The sequence below is a fragment of the Euwallacea similis genome, chromosome 14, assembly GCF_039881205.1.
Source record: "Euwallacea similis isolate ESF13 chromosome 14, ESF131.1, whole genome shotgun sequence".
Lineage (NCBI taxonomy): Eukaryota > Metazoa > Arthropoda > Insecta > Coleoptera > Curculionidae > Euwallacea > Euwallacea similis.
In genome coordinates this window covers 1743590-1766063 of record NC_089622.1, presented here as the reverse complement: position 1 = coordinate 1766063, position 22474 = coordinate 1743590, and the positions used below count along the sequence as shown (strand labels likewise).

The 22474-nt window shown below is 35.2% G+C and overlaps 4 protein-coding genes across 4 annotated transcripts; 2 read left to right on the top strand and 2 right to left on the bottom strand.

The window, feature by feature from the left end:
- The first annotated feature begins 6061 nt into the window (after positions 1 to 6061).
- On the top strand, positions 6062 to 13908 carry LOC136413639 (uncharacterized). The gene is made up of 22 exons (XM_066397316.1): positions 6062 to 6145; positions 6196 to 6330; positions 6379 to 6531; positions 6581 to 6734; positions 6786 to 6983; positions 7034 to 7218; positions 7270 to 7441; positions 7492 to 7658; positions 10762 to 10927; positions 10981 to 11110; positions 11191 to 11377; positions 11547 to 11651; positions 11709 to 11846; positions 11897 to 12052; positions 12108 to 12258; positions 12311 to 12508; positions 12585 to 12769; positions 12822 to 12993; positions 13049 to 13215; positions 13279 to 13450; positions 13504 to 13630; positions 13689 to 13908. The coding sequence occupies exons 1-22, from the start codon at positions 6062 to 6064 to the stop codon at positions 13876 to 13878; spliced, it is 3492 nt and encodes a 1163-aa protein (XP_066253413.1). The 3' UTR covers positions 13879 to 13908.
- Positions 13909 to 14453: 545 nt separating this feature from the next.
- On the top strand, positions 14454 to 15889 carry LOC136413563 (protein PET117 homolog, mitochondrial). The gene is made up of 2 exons (XM_066397189.1): positions 14454 to 14716; positions 15542 to 15889. Exons 1-2 carry the CDS (start codon positions 14625 to 14627, stop codon positions 15693 to 15695), a joined length of 246 nt encoding a protein of 81 aa, XP_066253286.1. The 5' UTR covers positions 14454 to 14624; the 3' UTR covers positions 15696 to 15889.
- Positions 15890 to 15916: 27 nt separating this feature from the next.
- Positions 15917 to 19425, bottom strand: LOC136413534 (uncharacterized). Its single transcript, XM_066397142.1, has 10 exons — positions 19102 to 19425; positions 18702 to 19004; positions 18342 to 18650; positions 18026 to 18289; positions 17292 to 17493; positions 17045 to 17179; positions 16824 to 16987; positions 16533 to 16771; positions 16214 to 16478; positions 15917 to 16161 (listed from the first exon to the last, which is right to left on the bottom strand). The coding sequence occupies exons 1-10, from the start codon at positions 19148 to 19150 to the stop codon at positions 15917 to 15919; spliced, it is 2175 nt and encodes a 724-aa protein (XP_066253239.1). The 5' UTR covers positions 19151 to 19425.
- A 1416-nt stretch (positions 19426 to 20841) lies between these two features.
- On the bottom strand, positions 20842 to 22217 carry LOC136413556 (uncharacterized). Its single transcript, XM_066397181.1, has 6 exons — positions 22010 to 22217; positions 21800 to 21951; positions 21522 to 21744; positions 21342 to 21465; positions 20998 to 21147; positions 20842 to 20943 (listed from the first exon to the last, which is right to left on the bottom strand). The coding sequence occupies exons 1-6, from the start codon at positions 22047 to 22049 to the stop codon at positions 20928 to 20930; spliced, it is 705 nt and encodes a 234-aa protein (XP_066253278.1). The 5' UTR covers positions 22050 to 22217; the 3' UTR covers positions 20842 to 20927.
- Positions 22218 to 22474: the final 257 nt, after the last annotated feature.

Genomic DNA, 22474 nt, shown 5'->3' with positions numbered 1-22474 from the left:
CACCGGTACGTGAATTCTGTTGCCCTGTATTAGTGTTTTGGATTTCTGAATAAACTTCTTATTGAGGCATTTAATCTTTACGTTGGGTATAGCTTCGATTGGGGCTGTAAGTCTTCTTGGGCACTTCATAGACCACGCTGCCCGCTCTTCCGAACCACAGGCAGTACACCTTCTGGATAGTGGCGATTTGCAGGATTGGTTCCTAGCAGGTATGGGGTTCCTGGCACTTATTATATTTCACTGGTTTTTGCAATCCTCTATCTTGTGGTCAAATTGCATTTGTGGCATGGGACTTGTATTGGTGTTGGCGGTTTGCTCTCTATTATTCTAAAGACGCATCCCAGGAAGTGAACCATCCTGTCCTCCATCAGTTTTTCATATGTTGTGAGATCCTCAGTTATAAGTCTCATCTTTAGGGTCGGAAAGTTTCGCTGTCTTAAGATAATTCTCTTGCAGAACCTAGTTTGTAGGTCCAGTCTCCCCAGGTTCTTTAAGAACATGTCGTCTGTTATCTCCTGTAGCTACCACTAAATATGATGGTGCTATCTGATATTGCGTTTGGTCTTGTGTTGTGATCATAGAATTCTGTGTTATTTTGTTTGCCGTTACCACTTTCTAGTTAATGAGTGTTTGTAGGGTTTCTAAGGCTTTAGTATCATTGTTGGTTTTGAGGAGGAAATTCTTCTCCTGCTTGATGATAACATCTCCGTTTGAATTGAGTTCCTTCCATCTTAATGCAAATTCGACTCTGGAGATGGTCATGGAGGTTGTAGTGATCGTTATTGAGTGGGAGAATGATGGATTGTGTGGTTTTGTGATTATTGCATTTTTGTTGTTGTGTGGCGTTGTTGTGGTTATTGTTAATCAGTCCAACGCTGGCCTTGTAACTTCTCGTATCGATGTGGTTGGTGTGGAAGGGGTAAATTTAGGTTTTCTGCCCCTTTTCTTTGATCTGGGTTGGAGGAAGCCCTCCTGGGATATACGGTCCGTATCGGACCCTTGCGAGCTCCCAGGATACACTTCGTTTTGAGAGCCCCCGATTCGCTCTAGCGACTGCATCTGTGTTTGTTTTGGATTTTTGGAATTCTTTCCGCTTCGGGTTTAATGTGCCAACAAAAAATTAACTTGCGTATTGTGTTTACACTGAGCGCATCCCGTTTGCACCGAGGTTTCCGCAGCATTCCAGTAGATAATAATTCATATCAGTTTCGCCTTTCTTAAATATCAATATTTATTTTGATTAATATTGATTTGGTCTTACTCAAAGATGTGTGTTGTCTATGTGTGATAAAAATAGCTAGGAGTGACAACATAGTTCAGCTTTAGGAATTATACAACATTTTAGCAAGAAAACCATTAAATTGATTTACAACATATAAATATCGGTTATTATATTGTTCCTACCAGATATCACATTTACGTTAAAAAATACAGATTATACGTTTGACCTTTATTATTCTTTATCAATGAAGTAAACTGCTTAAGGACTGAAGTGTGAAATTTCGCTTAAAAAAGATTTTCCATGCAAATAATTAACTCACCCGACCAGCTTACGAAAATGTATTTTAAATTCCAAAATTAAGAGCACGCGCACCTCTATCAGTTATGAAAAGACTATTAGAATTCCAGATTTCTTTAAGTAACCAAAAGTGTATCAGATCAAAATTACAGTTCAATGTGAAAGATACGATTATTTAATATTTCATACATCTTGAAAATATTTGCCATCGACTGATAAGCTATGAGTCAATTCAGGCTATCTTACTATACAAAAAAGGAAATATGATTCAATTATAATTAACTCGAAACCTACAAAGGAATTGTGTTTTGGTTAATTAACAAGTTTAAAGATGTTTTTGAAAGGACCTTACTTTCTTCCGTGACGCTGCAGTCTTTAGTTTATCCGCAATTCTACTTAACATAATGATAATTCCTTCGCCGCAGCTTAATAGGAACATCAAAATAACGATGAGGTCTCCTGAGGTTTCTGAGTTTAGACACTAGGCAAAATCGCGGCAGCACCATTAGCCATATACATATTAAAAAGAAATGATTGAAGTAAATTAAACTCCGACATTTTAAACCCTCACCTCATTTTCCAGCAACGGCAACTAACAAATATTTACATTTCCACGAAAAAGCATTTTCCTCGGTTCTTCTTAACAGGGAGAGCGGTTTGGGGCCGGCATTTTAATGCACCTTAATCGGTATTATGTTTCGTATAAATTCCGTTGTCATTCCCAGCAAAATAAAGCCCAGAAAATTGTTTCGGTAACAAAATTATTAATGCAAAAACTTTTACTAAGTCAGGTTTCTCTAAAGCTCACAAAAACTTCGTACCGGGTCAAAAAAAATGTGCTAATGGAACGGTGAATCTGAGCCTTAAATGAAATCTAAAATATCCCCTGTCAAGGGATTATTAAGTACGTAAGCTGCCCTGAAATAATTGCACCTTAAGGTAAGTCTTCATTCAGCTACGCCGAGGTTTGCATCAGACAAACAATAAACTAAGGCCTTGTCTAGAGAGGAAGTTAGCGAGCAGCAATCTAGGAAAGACGTTTATTAACTATTTAGTTAAATAACGGTAATCGTGGTGCAGATTAATGGGGTTGTTGAGAAATTACCGACTTTAGAAAAGCCTAAACCCGAGTCTTGCATATAAATAGGTTTAAGTGCAAATCTAAATTCGAATTCGTTACCAAAACATGCTTTAATTAGACTGTTTAATTAATGATAATCGTTTAGTTCAGCGAGGTACAGGATGAGCAAATATCGATATTTACATAGGAAATCTCGGCAACAGTACGAGATAAGGGAAAACGAGGAGAGCACTCTAGATGTCTTTTTTCGAGACAAATCTGGAGAACCTGAAGTTTCTAAGGATTCTCTCAGTCCCTTTCTTAAAGTATTGTTGACAAATCTCATAAAAAAATCCCAATGCCATACACGTTAAAAAAAAATCGCCTTGCAAAATTGTCAGTTTTCAACCCTCTGCATTTGGCAGCTGCCTTCATTTCTATCGTTGTAATGTAATGAACTTTGGCAGATATCTCGGGGCATGCTTGGCAGATGGTCGATTTTTGGAAGGTTAAAAAATTTAAAGGGTACTTTCAAAAAGTTAACATCTTTTATTTAATTACCCAGTTCGACCAATCAGTAGTATGAGCGCCTGAGTGATCGATGGATCAAGGAATGCATAGATCGACCAACCAAGAATCGGCTAATCTGCCATTGACCAACAGACCACCAACTGACCGATGCACAGGACGATCGACCATCCGACCCGCAGACCAAACAACCGATCTGATGCCTGACCGTGGATATCATATAGAATTGTAGATTGCATCCACAATTTTAGAACTAAAATTGCAACAATAAAAAAATAGTTGGGAAATTTGCTATTGTCTTTCTGCGTCTTCGTAGAAAGATCTCTAGTTGATTTGATTTTATTTTGTTTCAACTTATTAAAATATGTGATGAAAAGATGCCCTAGCACCTAAGCAAATACTGCAAGAACATTGAAACCTCCTTACAGAAAAAAAATGCGACTATAGTATCATACTTTGCCCCTACGACGTGGGGTTGAGTAATATTACCGTATACCAGTGCTTTTCCCTTCATTACGCCACGCCGTGCGGTAATATACTACTTTCCGCACTTGAATCGGTGCGGCTAGAGCTATAGCGCACGGTTCTAGATAAAAGTGATTTCTTGCAGTTGCTTAGTTGAAGAGTATAGTTCGTATTTACATGTATTTTAATCTGATAGAAATTCGACCACGCTTAACTAAATTAACTAAAACAAATTTCTAGTCGCAGCTGCTATATTCCCATTTATTCGAATTTTCGTTAGGGTGTACGCCTTTGTAACGAAGTTTTCTTGTAAATCCTCGAGAAAGGCTCGGATAGCAGTGCAAACACATTTAACAAGTCATGTCTCCTGCAGGCGATAACCCTGCGACAATGGAACTTGTGTTGAGTTTGAGTATTCTTGGACGTGATCCTCTTGGAATGCTATTCCGATGAGACGCCCCGAAACATTAAAACCCTGTCTCGCTCTCGCACGCTCCAGATATTAGATATATTAAATTATGTCCTCCATATGTTATCAAAGTGGTAAATAACTAACAGGTTTGGTGATCGGGTTCAGAACTAACGAATTTTGCAAATTTCCTTTGTTCGAACTCGCACCCAAAAAAAGGACGGAAACTTTCATTTCATTACTCCTAGAGCTGTCACATATTCGAAGAAAGGTGCCGAAAGCCCGGCCACTATCCGGAAAAGTCGGGAAACTTATTGCAACTTGTCCTAAGTAATTTTTCACGACCTGGCATCCAATAATACGATTGTGGCCTGTAAATGGAAGATAACTTAAAGAGGAGGATTAGAGAACGGAAAGCTGAGGAGGTGACGTGCATTTTCTGGAAATAGTTTTCCCATTCGGCTCGATTTTTATGGGAAATCTTCAATAATAATCCCAATCCGGTATTAATGATTTTGAAATTGAAGCCCAATATTTTTTCTTTCTCGCTCTTGAAGAGAAATTCCTGATATCACTGCACCCACGTAATAAATTTCCATATTAAACCCATTGATAGGAGGGCCAATATGTTTGAAGGGTCATCCTAAAAGGGTTTAATTAAAATCGGAAAGGGTTATTGGGTTTTTAATTCCCACAGGGTTTTGCAAACAACTTTTTCCCAAACTTTAGAATGTCCACATTTTAATATGGTGTTTTTGTTAGGTTTCAAAAATCTGTTTAAATATGAGCACGTCCTAGAGAAGATAAAATTTTATAAAGTTAAAAGCTCATTTGGCCACACGACAAGGGTAGTTTCTCTTTGAATACCCGTTGATCCATCCGTGTCAAAATCCACGAGAAAGCTCGACTTAATTATTCCACGAACATGGAAACTTTAGCCTAAAATGGGAACTTACGTCTGGAGCTATAATAAATCGCTTAATTTTAATGCAGCCATTTTGCTTTCGAATGAAATCTGTAGAAAGCCATAGGCTTTGTTGTCATAAATAAATCATCCCACTGTTTACAAACTGGTAGTTTCTGAAGCAAACGCCTCCTCGAAGCGGGTAATTAGATTTCGAGACGGAGGGTTGATGTTTAGCCTCAAAAGCCCAAATCTTCTATATCTTTTATTACGTGGCTTTGAGGTGATTTGTTATAAGCAATTTTTGCCCCGAATATCTTTTATCATCTGCTGCTGGTTGGTTAAACACGTTGGTAATGTCTTGTTAAAATTCCAGATTTATGGGTTGTTAGACTGCAGTTTAAATTGGACTAGGGGCATGTTTTCAAACTCATGCTCCTAAAGGGGCAGCTCTTGATTCCAGTGGTAAAGCAGGAATAATATGAGTAATTATTTTTGGTCTTATCAGCGCGGAAGCAATGTGGAGCTTCCAAGGACTTGAACTTGATGCGCTTTAAAAATTTTGCAATGGAGACGTCGGCGGCATGTAATGTCCCCTTGTAGATTGTGATTCGAATTTAAGGAGACCAGGAAGTCTTTAATAAAAACAACCCAAAAATTCACTGACTAGGTCCTATGCAATGTATACGTTAAATGGTTAATTTACGGCCGGATACAAAAACACGCATTTCATAGCATGAAATCCTCAATATCGCCGATCAGCACTTAGCACCAAAAAACAAAAATCAGTCCACCATGCTTCAGATTTACATATATAATCACCTTTTATATGCCATGTAAACTAAATTTATAAAAATACCATCTTTGAATTTAAATAGCTCCCACATACCCACCGTGAATACCTAAACACCTCTGTAAAAATCCTTGTCCTTCAGGAGGACTTCAATAAACGAGGAAATGCTCGAAAAAAATTCAATTCTCATAATTTTCACGTAGATACAGTTTTAAATTCTCCCAGCATTTCAACAAAATGAGCTAACAATTTGAGTTCACAAACAGCAATTGTATGTTTAACATACTCATTAATCCCCCCGCGTAATTATTTCGGCTGCAAAAATGCGATTTTTATGATCTTTAAGTCCTTAAGTAATGCGATCTTTGCTCATGTCTGTCGCAATGATTCCTGGCGTTGGATATTTGCTAATATTGATGAGTATCCCTGAAGTTCTCTGCATTAAAAAATTATCTCTGGCAAAGATGGTAAGTCACAATAAATAATCAATACCCAAGTTAATTTAATTTCTTTCCAGAACCAAACCCTGCAAGTGAAAATAACGAATGGGGTGATACAGGGCACTGAGAACAGAGGAGTATTGGGGGGGACTTATTTTAGCTATGAGGGGATCCCCTATGCTCAACCTCCAATAAGTAATCTAAGATTTAGGGTAGGTTTGAATGCACACTTCAAATATTTTTATAAATGCATGACGTAGCCCCCAAAGCGGCCATCCAACTGGACAGGAGTACTGGACGCAACTCAGTTTTCAGCTTGTTGTGCGGGATTTGAACTGGCACAGATTGCGAAGCTAAATTTCGTCACCATGGGGGAGGAAGATTGCTTGTATTTGAACGTCTACACTCCTCAGGTGAAACACTAAAAATTAAAAATTAAATACTTCAAATTTGCGTTTATAGATTCCAAGTAGTCCGAGAAGAAGAAATTTGCCAGTGATTGTCTTCCTCCATGGAGGAGCCTTTATCAGTGGTTGTCCAAATGAATATGGCCCAGACTACCTTATGCAGCATGACATCATACTTGTAACCTCCAATTACAGATTAGGAGTCTTTGGTAACATCTTAAACTCCAAATTACCTATTTTACTGAAAGCAAAAAACACAGGATTCCTAAGTACTGAAGATCTAGAATGCCCAGGCAATATAGCATCTAAAGACAACTTGGCAGTACTAAAATGGGTCCAAAGGAACATACAGTATTTCGGAGGAGATCCACATAAAGTGACCCTTCTTGGACAAAGCGCTGGTGCAAGCCTCGCAACTATTCTCCTCCTAAGCTCTAAAGCAAAGGGATTATTCCAAGGTAAGCAACTTTGTACAGAACAGCTTTACCTCTGGATAATATTGATATAGGGGTAATATTGATGAGTGGTTCTAACCTGCCCTTCTGGACCTACCAGACCGAGCAAAGAAGAATCGCTTTCGACTTGGGAGTTTCTTTGGGTATAGAGACAAACAGTAGTAAAGAACTTTTAGAAAAATTAAGAAGCGTGGACTTTAAAGCTTTGGGTAAGGCCCAAACTCTCGTTGAAATACTGGTAAGAATGTTTTATGTTATAAAATTAAACATTATACATATAAAACCGAAGAATGTTATGAGGGTTCTTACACATGGCCTACCCTTTACCCCGACCATAGAGCCTCATCATCGAGGGGCTATATTGACTGATTATGCCTATAATCTTTTAGAAAAAGGAAGGTTTATCAAAGTGCCAATATTGGCAGGGGTTACTTCATTGGAGATTGCCACTTTTAATGTTGGTAAATTTTTCACGAGATATTTTATATGAACGTTAAAATTTTGGTTGTAGTCACTTCAAGGCTAAGGCCATTTCTTGTGATATTTGATGCAAGTCCCGGATTGTACGTCCGACTGACAAAATCGTCCGCAATAAAGAGAATTGTGGGAAAGAAAATTGCTGCTCAATTCTTCCAGCGTAGGAGGTTCTCCGAAGCCGGCCTTCAAGAATTTAATGAGGTAAGTATTATGTGCTTGCAAATTGCAGTTATTCCTGGAAATTTCATTATAAGATGATTATGTTAACATGCAAAAAGCTCTCCTTTATCATAGTACCAGGTACTACAAATTTCGAAACTCTTCATACAGTTCGTGAAAAATCCCCTAAAATGGTAAATTTATGTAAAGGCTCTGGAACATAACTTACACCACTGTTTATCACCTGATTAAAGCGAAAATTTCTCACTTACACATTTACATTAATTTTACCCAAAATCTATTACAATATGCGTTTAATTTTACGAATAAGAATTTTAAAAAATTATCTTCAAATGAGTAGTAGACGCGATTCCACATCCGTATTTGGCACGCCACTGTTTACCACTGGTTTCAAGTAAAAATTCATCATATTAATAATGGCACTTATACGTATCTAGTTGCTTTGCCAAAATTAAAATATTCTCTTAATTTTAGATATAAGATTTTTTAATGTTCTACTTATCGCGATTTAAATTGTAATAACGAGGACTCTAAATCCGAAATTTGTACGTCACTGTTTCTTGCTCGATTCAACTGATAATGATATTTAATTGCACCATTTAAAGCATTATTAATAGTAATAATTTCACATCAACTAATTCATTTTTTTGGCAATAACAATATTGGAAAACCCCATTTTTTTAATTCATTATCTCGGTATGTGACTGTTTATGATCTGATTGAATCAGAAATATCTCAGGTTTTTTAAGATACTCACAGCAGCTAATCAACAATAATTCAGAAACTATTAGCTTTTACAAGAAAAAAAGGTAATAAGTGTCTCATGTGAGACATAGTTAAGACACTATTATTCCTCAGCGAAGGACGAGAAAAGCATTTTATATCACTAAGATGAAAATTACTCAGTTTTTATGTTTTGCTTTGTTTGGAAATGTTCTCGAATTACAGAAAATGATTTTTCATAAGTGTCACTATATTTTTCGATGAGCAAGCATGATGCGACTAAATTATTAACCAATTTGACTATTCAGGAAAGGAAATTTCAAGATCTTCGCAAATTACACGACTGATGCTTCATATTAAATATTGGATATCTAATCTAAATCGAAAAATATAAAAATTGAATAGCACTTAGTTATACAACTAGTGATCCAACTTAAGCCAACTGCTTCGCTCGTGAGGCTAATCATTTTTATCATAAATAAACAATGATTTAATTCCTTTATTATTTAAAAAATGCCTGTTATTTCACTCACATATGTTACCATTGACAACTCAATGATTCTCCCTCCCTAATTGTTAAGCTTATATCACAATAATTATTAATATAAGAATTATAGTTGAAATAAAAAATTCAGTTGCAGAACATCGAAACGTTGTTTTAAAAATTCAAACTCACAGGCCAATTCCACTCAAAAAGTTGTTTAAGAGGAGTTTTTCAGATTTCGACTATCTTTCAACAGCGAAATACTTAGCTATAACGATTTTTTGAAAATGCACCATTTCAGTTATCCAAAAATTCTTGAAAAACCCGAGCAGTTAGGACCGCTTTGTTCCTTAGATAGCCAGGAAAATTCAAGAGATAACTTTGGTATTAATAACACTCAAATTTTCTCTTCCAACTGGATACATAAAGAATGCATTTTGCCTCCAAGTCGAAACTACAAAACATCTTTGCAAACTCGATTTCTGGTAAAATTCTTAATTGTGTTTGCCAAAGGGTTTTAACTTAATTATTTTGAGTGGCAATGTCATTTTTACATCTATAGGAGAATTCATATATATTACAAAATTATCAATGAAAACATTCAGCTTGCAGAAAAGCTTGGTTTCTTGATATAATGGCGAATAATAACTTCTCTTACTCTTCGTCTTAGATATAAAATGATTCTGAAACAGTAGTACCATAAGTACATACATATCAGTACTTACATACACCACATTATAGGACATAAAGTATTTATAAGCATGTTTAAAAAAAAATCTTCAATAAACAGACTACGGACAGATCATAGTTACTGATAATGGTTTTTTATTATATATTTAACATTCCCAGAAATTATAGAGATAAACTAAGAACATTTGGTATATTAATTATCATTCCATTTATTTTTTATGAAACCATTAGTATAAATGCATACAATTTTCCAGATCCAGGTAATACAGGGTGAAGTGGTGCGTAAAAAAATCAAAATCTATTCATATGTACAAGGCGTTCCAGCTACGACTGAACACCCTTTTCATTTGTAACACCCTATATTTATTTCAAAAGTTGGAAACATCCATTTTGTGCATTGTTGCCAGTAGAATTTTAAGATGTCGTCAAATAGATAATTCTATATAAAACACAAGAACGGCAGTATAAACTTTCGTTTTTTTTAAATGAAACACTCTATATATCATTATTTTATTAGATTCGCTTCTTATTGCTGACTTCAAAAATATATAATGTGATATTGCCTCTAAACGTTTTCACATAATTTAATTATTGGTGATCTATAAACAGTACCGAACTTATGAGGGGATGAAATTGGGCTACGGCCCAGGGGGCCGACCAAAAAGGGCGAAGAACTTTCCTTGTCGGCGCTTTTTCTTGGGAATACAGGGGCGATGATTAAAAATTTAGCCCAGGGCGCTAGACGTGCTAAGGCCTGCCCTGTCTATAAGGATAATGTGCAAGACAAGCAAAGCACCTTAATTTAATTTACCTATTGAAATTGATGTGATTCATTTGTCTGCACGCTATCCTTATGGAACACAAATAATTCGATTGAGTGAAAACGATTAGAGATAGGAGACCGGATTCTTGAAATCTCAATTCGATTGAGATTGCCATTTTATCAAGTTTAATTGACTGATTAATGGACTTTCGGCAAGATTTGGCAAAAACACTTCGAGACCTTTGAACATGAAAGATCTTTGCAAAAATATCGAAATTTCTTTGTCGAATTCCTATTTAGAGAGGCAATTAAACTTGATAAAATGGCATTACAAAAATTATCAACTCGGAGGTCAAAACGTTCGAAACTAAGATTAAATATCTAAAAAATCGGTATATATTTAGAGATCGATGCAATAAAATTAGTTGTTAATGTTTCCGCAATAAAGCCGTTATTTGCTTCAGCTCCTCACAGACGAAGCTTTCTGGAGGCCAATGCGAAAAACTGCCTCCCTCTTATCCAGACATGTCCCGACTTACTTTTACCAGTTCTCTTATGACGGGGAAACTGGAAGGAAACTTATAGAAACCTTCACCGGAGAAAACGTCACTTGGTATAGAAACCAGCATGGTAGAATTAACATAAATAAAAAAATGAATATTTTTTATAAGTATTTATTCTAGGAGTTGGACACGGAGTAGATTTAAGTTACTTATTCCCTTTCGCTCTCATAAAAGGGCATCAGCCGAACAAGGCAGATAGACACCTAATAACGAGGTTCTGCAAAATATTTACCAACTTCGCAAAAACTGGGTAAGCTCCCTGAGCAATAAATATCTTCTGTAAAAGCACGAAATTAAATTTTTTATGCTATATTATGTTATACATTCAAGGAATCCGACCCCGGCTTCTGACATGTTATTGGATAACATAACTTGGCCTACAACAACCCAGGGCAGATTTCCATACATGAATCTCGATGAATCTTTCAGAGTCTCCTCAGATAGCTTCAAGGAAGAGAATTTCCGGTTCTGGGAGGGTTTGTTTAAATCGTATGCAGATAAGCCTTACGCAGTGTACTAAGAGTTTTTCCAATAATTTAACATAGTTCTATTAAGTTAATTAAACAAAAGTGCCAAGTTCATACATATATTAACCTTTGGTCAATATTACCAGAGACAATTTTTTTATGTGCAACAAGTGAGTAATTGTCTCTGTTAAATTCATTTTATTAAGGTAAAATGTTTAGTTTTCAATAGCAAATGATATGAAGTCCGTTATTGTGCTTTGTGTGTCTTTCCTCCAATGCTTTTCTCAGTGTCTTTGCATAGGCACGGTACCTTTAGAAAAATTGGTAAGATTCACTAATTAATCAACGATTCAGTTCCCATTACTTTCTTGTTTCTTTGAGAATCAATCGCTGCAAATACAGACCCTGGGGGGTATTGTACAGGGAAGTGAGCATACAACATTCAACGAGAAGAAAACTTTCTACAGCTTTGTGGGAATTCCTTACGCAAGACCTCCAATCGGATATTTAAGATTTAAGGTCAGTTGCTATTATTGGACTATACAGGAGTCTGATGAAGGAGATTGCAGGGTCCGAAACCTATGCCAAAATGGACGAATGTTTTAGATGCTACGAAACTAGGTCCCTGTTGTGCCGGTTTGAACTCTTCAGGCGTATCCAAATTGGAATTAAGGGCTACCGGTCAGGAGGACTGCCTTTATCTCAATGTATATACTCCAGTGAAGGTTTATGTCTAGTTAAGGTGCAAAACTTTCGTATAATTTACAATGCAATTTGCAGAACCTGACCTCATCAAAGGAAACCTTGGCAGTAATGATGTATATTTACGGAGGAGCATTTTTCAGCGGTTGCGGTAATGAATATGGACCAGACTTCTTCATGGAAGAAAATGTACTTCTTGTAGTTCCCAATTTTAGAACATCAATTTTTGGTGAGAAATCTTAAAAAATCCACATTAACGACTAAAATTTGAATATATGTAGGTTACTTGAGTACAAATGATTTAGAATGTCCAGGCAACTGGGCCTCGAAGGATCACATCGCAATTTTAAAATGGATTCAATTAAACATCTACAAATTTGGGGGAGACCCGAAAAAAGTGACCATTTTTGGACAAAGTGCGGGGGCTGCCAATGTGAACACATTACTATTATCGCAGAGAGCCCAAGATTTATTTCACAGCAAGTATATTATATTAATTCATCAAAATATGCTTAAAATCCAGTTTATTAGGCCATAATCAATTTTAATCTATAGGAGCAATATTGATCAGTGGCACCAGCCTGACATATTGGTCCTATCAATTAAATCCAAAGAAGATCGCTTTTGACGTTGGACTTGGTCTTGGATTTGAAACCAATAATACTAGAATCCTGATGGAATATTTGAGATCCCTTGATGGAGAAGACCTTCAACAGGTTCAAGTGCCTACCATTTTAACGGTAACTCCAACAACCAGGTCAATATAAGTATAATGATACTAAAATGTTTTAGAACTTACTGACAACCCTATACCTAGGGCTGCCACTTGCTGCAGTAAAGGAACCATTACACAAAGAAGCAATTTTAACTGAAGATCCCTATGCCATATTGGAAAAAGGTGGATTTAACAAAGTTCCAGTTATGATAGGGGTTACCAACAAAGAGGGAGCTTACTTCAGAAGAAGTATACATATTTCGCATAAATGAAGAGAAGTTTGAATAGATAAATGTAATTTTAGTTATCCAATTCTGTCAACCTTTAATGGGCGTGTTCAACTTAAGTCCGGGTCTTTTAGTTCGAATCGGCAATAGCCCCAGATTAAGAACCAAAGCAGCTCTCAAGATACTTAATCATTTTACACACTCAACCAATTTTGAAAATATTCAAGAGGGTGATTTGATAAATGTAAACTGCCTTCTATTTCCATGAATTGGATAGATATATCGTTTTCAACTTGTTCTTTTGTAGTTCGTATCTGAAGATAGTTATTATAGACCATCCAGAAAAACTGCCGATTTCTTAGCCCAGCACAGCCCTGTGTATTTCTATCAATTATCGTACGAAGGTGAAGCTGGTTTTAAATATCAAAGTCGGTGGTCAAATCTCCATGAAACTAACAAAATAAAGGGCATTAGTGATGGTTTGACAGTGGGTATATTAAAATTAATTTATCAATACCATAACTTTCTCTAGGAGTGGTCCACACTGAGGATTTGGCATATTTATTTACCTTTAAAAATATTAGTATGCATTTCAATAAAAAAGACTTGAATATGGCAAAAAAAATGACAAAATTGTATGCGAATTTTGCCAGAGTTGGGTAACTTGGAATTGCAACTTAATTGAACTGAAACAAATTGAAATAAGTGAATTTTCAGGAACCCTACTCCTATAAAAGATGCCTCTTTAGATAATATAACTTGGCCTAAAGTGATTCCTCCAAAGTTTTCTTATATGGAGATTGGTGAGCGTCTCGAAAATGTTGTGGAGAGCTTTGATGAGAATAATTTTCGTTTCTGGGAACAACTTTATGAGGAGTTTGCTACAAAACCCTATAAAGTCTTTTAATTAGAACATAAAATCGAAAAAATGTCTTTATAAATGTGCAAATTGCTAATTAATAAAAAAAGTCATTAAATTAATATTTAACATGTTTTTAGAAATAATTAATTTTAAAAAATGTTTGATATGGTATATTTATTATTTAAATTTATGGTTATAAATATAATAATAAAAAATACTATCAATATACAATCCACTTTTCTTAATTTCGTTAATGACGCTTAACACCTTATCTACTTATCGATTTGCTTATACCTAATGTCTATTCACTTGGCAAAAAGTTAATTGAGTTTATTTGCTAAGTTAAAATTACTAATAAAAGTACAAATAGCAAAATATAAATCCTACTTCTGACTCCTGCTCTGTATCGTCTCCTTATTCTCATTTCGGTCCTGTCCAAAGATAATTCGAGTTCCACAGAGACCCGCATAAAATAGTGAATCCACGAACTGGCGGTTCGTTTATGCGGGATTACGTCATTCGCACTCATTGGTCCAAAATGTCAATATGGCGCTTTTTCTACCAATCAAGATATCGCAGTTTATAGCGTTCGATTTCCTCCGTAAGAACATAGCTTAGAAAGGCTTTCTGGCCTAACTCTCAATGTCTAAATATGTACCTAACCTTAAATATTTAAATGCGAATTTTTAGGAGACTTTATTTTGTATTTTTAAAGAAATTTCCTTAATCATTCGGTTTAAATTGTTTCATTTAATTCAATGTATTTTTTAAGGCATTAGTGCAATATTAAAATGTCATTGGCATCTAAAATTACATTGGCATCTGCTACAGCATTTGCTGTTGGGATTATTTCCTATGTCCACTATAAACAGGTCTCTGATAGGTAAGAAAATCCAATATTTTAATATTAAACAACCATAGAAGATATGTGCATTCAGCTGGTTCAAAATCTACATTTATTAGAACTTATATAACCTTACCAGAACTTACAAACCATCTGACAAATCTGTCTAGAAAGTTCATCAAAGGGTTTGTTCGAAAACGTTCCTAGATTAATTTAATCACCATGGGAATTCTAAGAAGTTCGTTTGCTTTAAATTTAAAATCTATTATAGCTAAATAACCTGAGGTTACTAACAATTATTTGTTCCTACTTAGACAATTGACCTAAATAATTTTCCAACTAGGCATAATTATTATGGTGGGTATGTACTTATGCTACTTATGCAGAGTTATCTCTGGCTAGCCAAAGTGGCCTCAATATTTAGGTAATTTATAAGTAATATTCTATTACACAACCATTTGAAGATTTGTTTCATAATATTTAAATATAATTGCCAATATTCTGTTATAACTACCTAGATTATTGGTAGGTACATTATTTGTAATTTGCTGCAGATCAAATGAAATAAGCTTTATATACCATATAAAGAAGAAAGCTGCATATACCAAAAAGGATATTGAAGCAGAAAAAGTGCATCAAGAGTTTTTATAATTTTTTTTGTCTCACTTCATTGTCCCTAGATTTTGAGCATTAAGTGGTGGTTATTACGTTCCAGCTCTTTTTAAGGTTTTTTTTTAATGTTCAAAACTTAGGCCCAAATTTTAGTTTGCTATAGGGCAGATCAAAACTTAATAGACTTCTAAACTCTTCAATTACTGGAAAAAAATTTTAATGGCCACCCTGTATATATGTTTTTTTTGACAGAGAAAAGCTTCATCAAGGCGTATTAAATGACATTGAAAGAAGGCAACGAAGGAAAGCTGAAAACATATATGTTTTGCAAAAACAGAAAGACTTGGAAAAACAACTCAGAAATGCTGAATCTGCTTTACAAGAAACTGAAACCAGTGCTGGGTAATATGAGTTATGTACATATGTAAATATGGACACCTAAGTAGAAAAATTTTAATTAAAACTATAATTGCCAATAATTATTGAGTATATAAATTTTTTTATTTACAAAATTATTTATTTGTTTAACAGCAAAAGTAAAAGCAATTACAAAATTAGCGTGCCACTTAAAATTTAAACCAATAAATTATATGAACAATACCTAGCAATCTAATTCATGATTTTTTCCTACAATAAGTCTTCCCCATTGTCTGCCCATCTCACTCTCCGATTCTCCAAATTACTAAAGCCCAATCCAAAATTCTTATGTAGCTCCTCTAACGAAGCCCTACTGTATTCTTCCTTGTAATGGTTTTTGTATCGACGTACCAAAGCTAGGCAGGCTATTATAAATATCAATTGAACAATAATCCATGTTACGATTAGTCCAATGACTAGAGAAAAATCCATGCAGACCTCATTGGTTGTATAGTCTTAAAAATGTTAACATTTCCTTAAAGTTTACAGTATTATTAAACTACTTACTATAGCCCGCGACTAGAACTTTCCCATCTTTATTGCCTAAGATCAGTCTATCTGGTCTGGTACTAGAGTCTCTGACTACCATAATATATTCCAAAGGCATTTGATTTACTACAGAGCTTTGTGTAGTCCTCGGATTTATGGGTTTTAAAAAGTTTTGTTGAGTCTGAGCTTGAATCCTTTGAGTTCCATTAACAGTTTCCAAGAGATGCGATTCAATTTCACGTCTCTTTCTGCCGTAAGACTGAATGTTGTTTTCGCATTGGATCTATTAGAGAATGGTTAAATATATTTCGCAGTTTTGGAATTGGGATCAACTTACAGGCATGCACTCTTTAGGGCAAAATTGCACAATTACACTAAACCTGACCACTGGAGAATTCGCAAATTTAAAAGCCTGAAATGTGGTCATTAGTTTTTTTCCAGTGTTGGTTGATATTTTCTGCAAGGCAGGGAATATGTTCAAATTTGTAGGGCAACCTCTGTCGTCCAGTAAAAATATAGATTCATCTCCCTTTTCAGTCATCGCAATTAGATGACCTGCCCAAATGTCATAGGTGCCTAAAATTTTAATATTAATAAAGTGATTAAATTGGTTTTTGAAAATTTAAACCGGCAGATTCTTTTAATTCTATTATAAGTTGTAGCTCCTGGCCAATTTGAGTATCAGAAGTCTCGTCTTGGGACTTCAAATCTACAACTTTCATCTCAACCACGGGAGCCACAGTTGCGTTCGAAGTCGTATTTATTAGTGGGCTGCCTTTATTTGGGAGATTCCTATAAGATTTTCGTTATAAAAAGTTTTCTCAGTTGAGCCGAAAAGTAGCTAATTACGATGTGATATTAATTCCAGTTCCCAATAAAACTTTGCTTTCGTTTCCAAATATGCAACCCACTCTCATTATTCTGTCCGATTGAGTCTGGATTAGCGGATTATATTGTAGGATGAGAGTTCCTGACATTAACGTTCTAAGAAAATATGTTTTAGTGAATATTTCCATTATCATGATAAGTTTGAAAGGACTAGGACAATTATTGTTATCTTATAATTTTAGAAAATTGCCCCCTTGACACACTTTACCTGTTTGTAGGACTATCAGCCTTAACAATACCGCACTGACTCGTAAGCAGTTGCAATTTCAGCGTAACCATCGTATATTTTCCTTGACCTAGCACGAAGCAAGCAGGATTTTCCGAATTCCCTTGCATATACAATTTCCCTCGGAAATCTATTTCTGGCTGATAACGAACGGTCATGTAAGTCTGGCTACACGACACAGTAACTTTAAAAAAACGTTTTAAGTAGATATAAATCATGAGTTATACTAGCAGGTTCAGAAAAAATTGACCCTTTTTTATTGCGTCTAGAGCAAGTCAAATTATGAGCCTTCTAAAGTAGGAGCAAAAAATTACATGTTTCTAATCCATTCCTTCACCTAATTGGCCTGAACTGTTTCCTCTTAAACTCGACGAGCAATTAGGTACTAATGTTAACTCTGAGACAGAACTGTGGCCTGTATCACGGTACCACTGGTTTCTCAAAAATTGATTAGTGACGTGCTGGTAGCCACGCTAATGGTTAGACCAAAATTCTCGTATTTATTTTGCTGAATAGAGATCTTCCTAATACGTACAAGATTTCATAATATTATCTTCAAAGACTAAATAATGAATTAGGAAAATATAACTTTGAAACCCCTATTTTAGGGAGCACTTTTGGTTTATTAAAATGTTCCCTGTATAATGGTCCATGTGACATGTAACCAAAAAGAGACCATCTTTTCCCGAAACACCTTGTAAGTTATAATTACTCACTATTGAGACATCTGGCTTTTTCAAAGTAGAAACCTCCTTTGTGAGGTGCCAAGACTCGTGGACCTCTCAATTTTGTATCTTCGCTATGCAACATGCACAATTGAGGGTTTGAAATCACACTAAAACCCCTGCAGTTGAACCCTTTGTAACTATCGCATTGTTTTTGGCAATTTTCTTTGCTAATTTTCTCGAAAAGAATATCTCCATGTAATTGGACTACATCTTCGTATTCCTCATAGGAGCAGTACCCCTCGTTGTCAAAGGCTATCAAATATCAAACAGTATTAATGAGATTTTTAGAATTTTTCGATATTACCTCGTTTAGTAGAATCCCCGCATTGATACTCTAAATAATAATCATCATTAGTGGACACCCTATAGGCCATAGGGTTTAAATGTCTATCAGCGCTGCTTAGAGTGCATTGCCCTACAGATTCGTTGTGTTGTTGAGTCAGGTAATTGAAGGATATTTTGAATTTTATGGATCTACATTGAAAACTCCTTTCTTCCAGGCATTTCTGCTCACACTCCTTTCTGGAAATATTGTAAGTCCCAAGAATTTTAGTGTCATTACCCAGGAGTGTAGCTCCACGAACCGCCTCAAAAACCCATGATTTTTTGCAATCTAAAATTTACCTGCATTGATGACTATATTTTTACTAAAGAAATGTAATACCTATTTTCAGGCAGCTCTTAACAAACCAGGCGGCATCATTATCCACCACCAATCGAGTGTCTTTAGTTACATTCGTAGCATCATAGTCAAACCAATAGCATTGCAGATTGTCATAATACAAGACGAAACTCTGACAAGCCTCATTGGATTGACACATTGCCAGACAATCCAAAGTAATCGGCCGCCCAGTTTCATTTGGTTTCAATTGAAACAGCAGTTGGGTGGCATTAATGGGCGGCAGCCCAATGACTTTTTCAAATTTGATTTCGCTTTTTGGGCAGTTTAGTAAGTGGGCTCCTAAGACTTAACAAGTTTATGAAGGTGAATAATTTCTATTGTTAGCTGCACAGTCGATTTTATCAGTGAAAAATGCATTAATATAGACAACCTTGCAACTCACCTGCATTAGCTTTAATTAAAATAAGAGCCCACAAAACAGGAGTCATCATAACTATTGCACATTATATTCAGTGTTTGAAAGGCGTAGTTTGGTGTTGATAGAGCACTCCTAAATCATTACTAGTCATCAAAACCATATTATCAACCCGTGAGGATGGCACCAAATAATGAGCACCGAATTGGTACCTTACTGACTATCGTGTAAGTACCTACTACCAGTATGCGTTAAAAAATTACACTGCATGATTGACACAATCGAGTATCTGCATTACGCAAACAATAGTGTCCTTGCTGGAATGTAGGTGTATGGGGTATGTTCGTTTTGTGATTTTAATGTTTTTGATTCGAAGAAGTGGTTTTCATCAGAAGTTTCTGCCCAAAACCTCTTTCTTTTTTGATAATGAGTGATAATTAAAAAAATTAATTTAAACGTTTGAGGTCGGGCTTCCACCTGTGCTGTAAGTGAAAGTTGGTTGTTGAGCAAAAATTTTATTAATCATTTTTCAATCCATTATTATAAACACCCATTTCACCGCAACAATGGCTGTCCACACAAGAATTTTTTTAACGTCATTAATAAACCTTATTACAATCTTTACCGGATCCAATAAGGTCATCGTAATGTTCTATCAAGGCATACAAATTTCAGAATCCAATATTAGGCAATAATTCGATGATATTCTATTACTATTGTCGTAATTTTCTTGTCAATTTACACACAAATCTAAATAGGTCCAACATTATGTGGGCGGTTTTCATGCAATTCTAATGAAATGACCAAATCTAATAATTTACGTATGTGTTATTTAGGAATATGACCTGTGATTATTATTGCAATTGTCTGTAATGATTGTATATTCTTCAGGAGGACGTATTGCCTGATGACTTCTTTGTTTGTGGAATTTTTTTCTTCAAGGCGGTTGTTAGAACCGTCTCATTTTTTAAATCTTATGTTTAGTTAAGTTTTGCGGCCCTTTTTCACTGATATTTGTAATTTTTTGAAATGGCAATTTCAATACTTGAATCTCGTCAGAACTTGTGAAAGTTTTTTTTTAATTGTTGAAAAGTTTTTGAAGTTGATTTAGACTTGAAAAAAGTCTGACTTCAAGAATTTTTAGGGATTTGTGAGTTTCCCTGAAGGTTCTTCACAGAAACTTGTTTAGTTCCCAACTCAGGGTTTCTTTTTTTGATAAATTTTAGCATTTATTTAGAATACATATTGATATTGGGCCTTAATCAAACAAAATAGGCTGCTGCCAAACTATTCTGCAAATAAGCCCAGTTTTAAAAGAAATTGATGCGCAAATTACAATCATTAATTCACTTTATGTGCATGATGCATCACATGACTAGTTTTTAATAATTTAAATATAATGCAAATCTACTTAATTCTTAAAACAACTTTAATATTGCTTATGACTAATTTGTTTGAGACTTCGATTGAAAATACGCAACTGAAAAAAGTCTCTATTTTTGCTTATTTGCCATATATATTTAGAAAGTAGCGATCTGTACCCGGAATTCACATGTGATTTGTATAGTATTAAGGTGCGCTATAGTATACAATGTTTAAGCTTTTATTACCTGTCCATCCATGTCCAATTGCAGTTACACGTTGATTACTTATTTTCATTACCATTCATTACCTAATTCTCGTGTTGTTATTCTAACAGAGAGCAAGTGTCAACGTTTTTTTCCTTCGAAGTGCTATTATTATGTAGATAAATAATTAGCAAATTAATAATGTTTAAGTTCTTTAATCTCTATAACATCAAAACAAACTCCCATGAAGCTTATACACAGGATGAATTTTGAAATGCGTCATATTTACTGAATGTGTGGTCTAAAATCCAAAGTTGTTATTTATTTAAGAAATATTTTGTGCTGAACATCTTACTCGACTAATTCGATATCGTTCATATAATAGTTTTCGCATACAGACAAAATTCCCTGGTTCATGAAATCGATAAAAGCCTCCCTTGTAATGGGGTGGTTGCAGGATGTTTGCAGATGGGATGTCAAGCATGGCTTCATTTCTTCCAATAAACTAAAGACAGAAGTGTAGTCAGTTTCAAAGTTTAAGTGTCAAGAAATCGATGTCTTGACGAATTTGCCGAAAGATTTATTTCCACAGAATGGAGAAAATGAAGGCTGATTTTTTATGTTTCAATGGAAGTTGTCTACCAGAAAAAGCTACCAAGACTTTGATCTATTGGTACCAAGTCGCTTGGGTTAACTTACTCGCATATTTCTTCAGCAGATGGATAACGGTTGGATCTTATATATTTCTGTCGGGTCGTCTCAATTTTGCGAATGCATCTTTTAAGTTTAATGGTAGGAGTCCTGAAGCATTGGTTTTGTAATTCTGTGGTTCATAACCCGGCTGTTAGAACTTTTTCACAAGACTGCAAAACACCTTACCCAACAGGTGTTCTCCATTAGTTTTGCATACGTAGTTCAGCGATGAAAGTATCATTTTGACTAGCATGGCAGGAACTCTTCTGGATCTTTCAGGGAGACATTCCTCGAAAAGTTTAACTAATGGTTGCATGCATTTTTCCAAATTGTTCTTCATCATGGAGCAGATAGTCTCGTTCTCCTCATCTATTGATTCAGCACAGTCAGCTATTTCCATGGTCACGTTCTGAAAAGCTGCGAGTTTTCAGAATCCTTTTCTAATTAATTCTCATGAATTCTACCTCAAATTTATTGCCATATCCTGGACAAATGATGTCCAATTTGGACCTTGCATTTTCAATTGCAATCTGACTTCTGATCTGCTCTCTAATTATTTTCATAGTGAGTTGATGTTGTAATTCTTCGCTGTCAGGACTAAGATGGCCATTTGCGGCTGAATTGAAAAATTTAAAAAGTGTGATTTTTATTCATATACTCTTTTTAGTTTTTACCTCCCAATGCAGCCAGAATAAGCACTACCGACTTGAACATGTTTCGAGTTCAGCTTTGAACTGTCAACTGATAGTGCAAGAGTTTAAGTGGAGCTTTTAAGATAGTTCAGAAATGTATTTATCTCTGGGCATTCTTCTTTCATAACAAATATTAATGAGTTTACTAGTGGAGCCATTATCATGTGTACATATTTAAGATTTATTACGGGGGTCCTTCAATATGATTTCAGGGTTAGTTTTTGAAGTATGTATTTGATCATGCAATGAGCCTTAGCATCAGGAAGATGTCTCTGTAACAACAATCATTGCAAAGTTTCCGAGAAATAGATATGTACGTAGTGCAATAATGGTATGAAAATATTTTTAATTCAAAACACTGATATCACGTGGAATTGGTATGCTCTTTGGGTCTATGTTTTGATAAAAAAATTGAAGAGTTTGGAAAACTGTAGAACCAGAATTATC

Bases quoted from the DNA above. Each gene is read 5' to 3' on its own strand.
- LOC136413534 (XM_066397142.1), bottom strand. From the start codon at position 19,150: ATGATGACTCCTGTTTTGTGGGCTCTTATTTTAATTAAAGCTAATGCA. The intron at 18,290-18,341 runs GTAATATCGAAA...GATATTTGATAG, and splicing joins CGGGGATTCTACTAAACGAG to CCTTTGACAACGAGGGGTAC. The intron at 16,988-17,044 runs GTAATTAGCTAC...AAAATCTTATAG, and splicing joins ACTGGAATTAATATCACATC to GAATCTCCCAAATAAAGGCA.
- LOC136413556 (XM_066397181.1), bottom strand. From the start codon at position 22,049: ATGTTCAAGTCGGTAGTGCTTATTCTGGCTGCATTGGGAG. The intron at 21,952-22,009 runs GTAAAAACTAAA...TTTTCAATTCAG, and splicing joins TATTCTGGCTGCATTGGGAG to CCGCAAATGGCCATCTTAGT. The intron at 21,745-21,799 runs GTAGAATTCATG...GCAGCTTTTCAG, and splicing joins GATATGGCAATAAATTTGAG to AACGTGACCATGGAAATAGC.
- LOC136413563 (XM_066397189.1), top strand. From the start codon at position 14,625: ATGTCATTGGCATCTAAAATTACATTGGCATCTGCTACAGCATTTGCT. The intron at 14,717-15,541 runs GTAAGAAAATCC...TTTTTTTGACAG, and splicing joins TATAAACAGGTCTCTGATAG to AGAAAAGCTTCATCAAGGCG.
- LOC136413639 (XM_066397316.1), top strand. From the start codon at position 6,062: ATGATTCCTGGCGTTGGATATTTGCTAATATTGATGAGTATCCCTGAA. The intron at 6,984-7,033 runs GTAAGCAACTTT...ATATTGATATAG, and splicing joins AGCAAAGGGATTATTCCAAG to GGGTAATATTGATGAGTGGT. The intron at 12,053-12,107 runs GTTTATGTCTAG...TGCAATTTGCAG, and splicing joins ATGTATATACTCCAGTGAAG to AACCTGACCTCATCAAAGGA.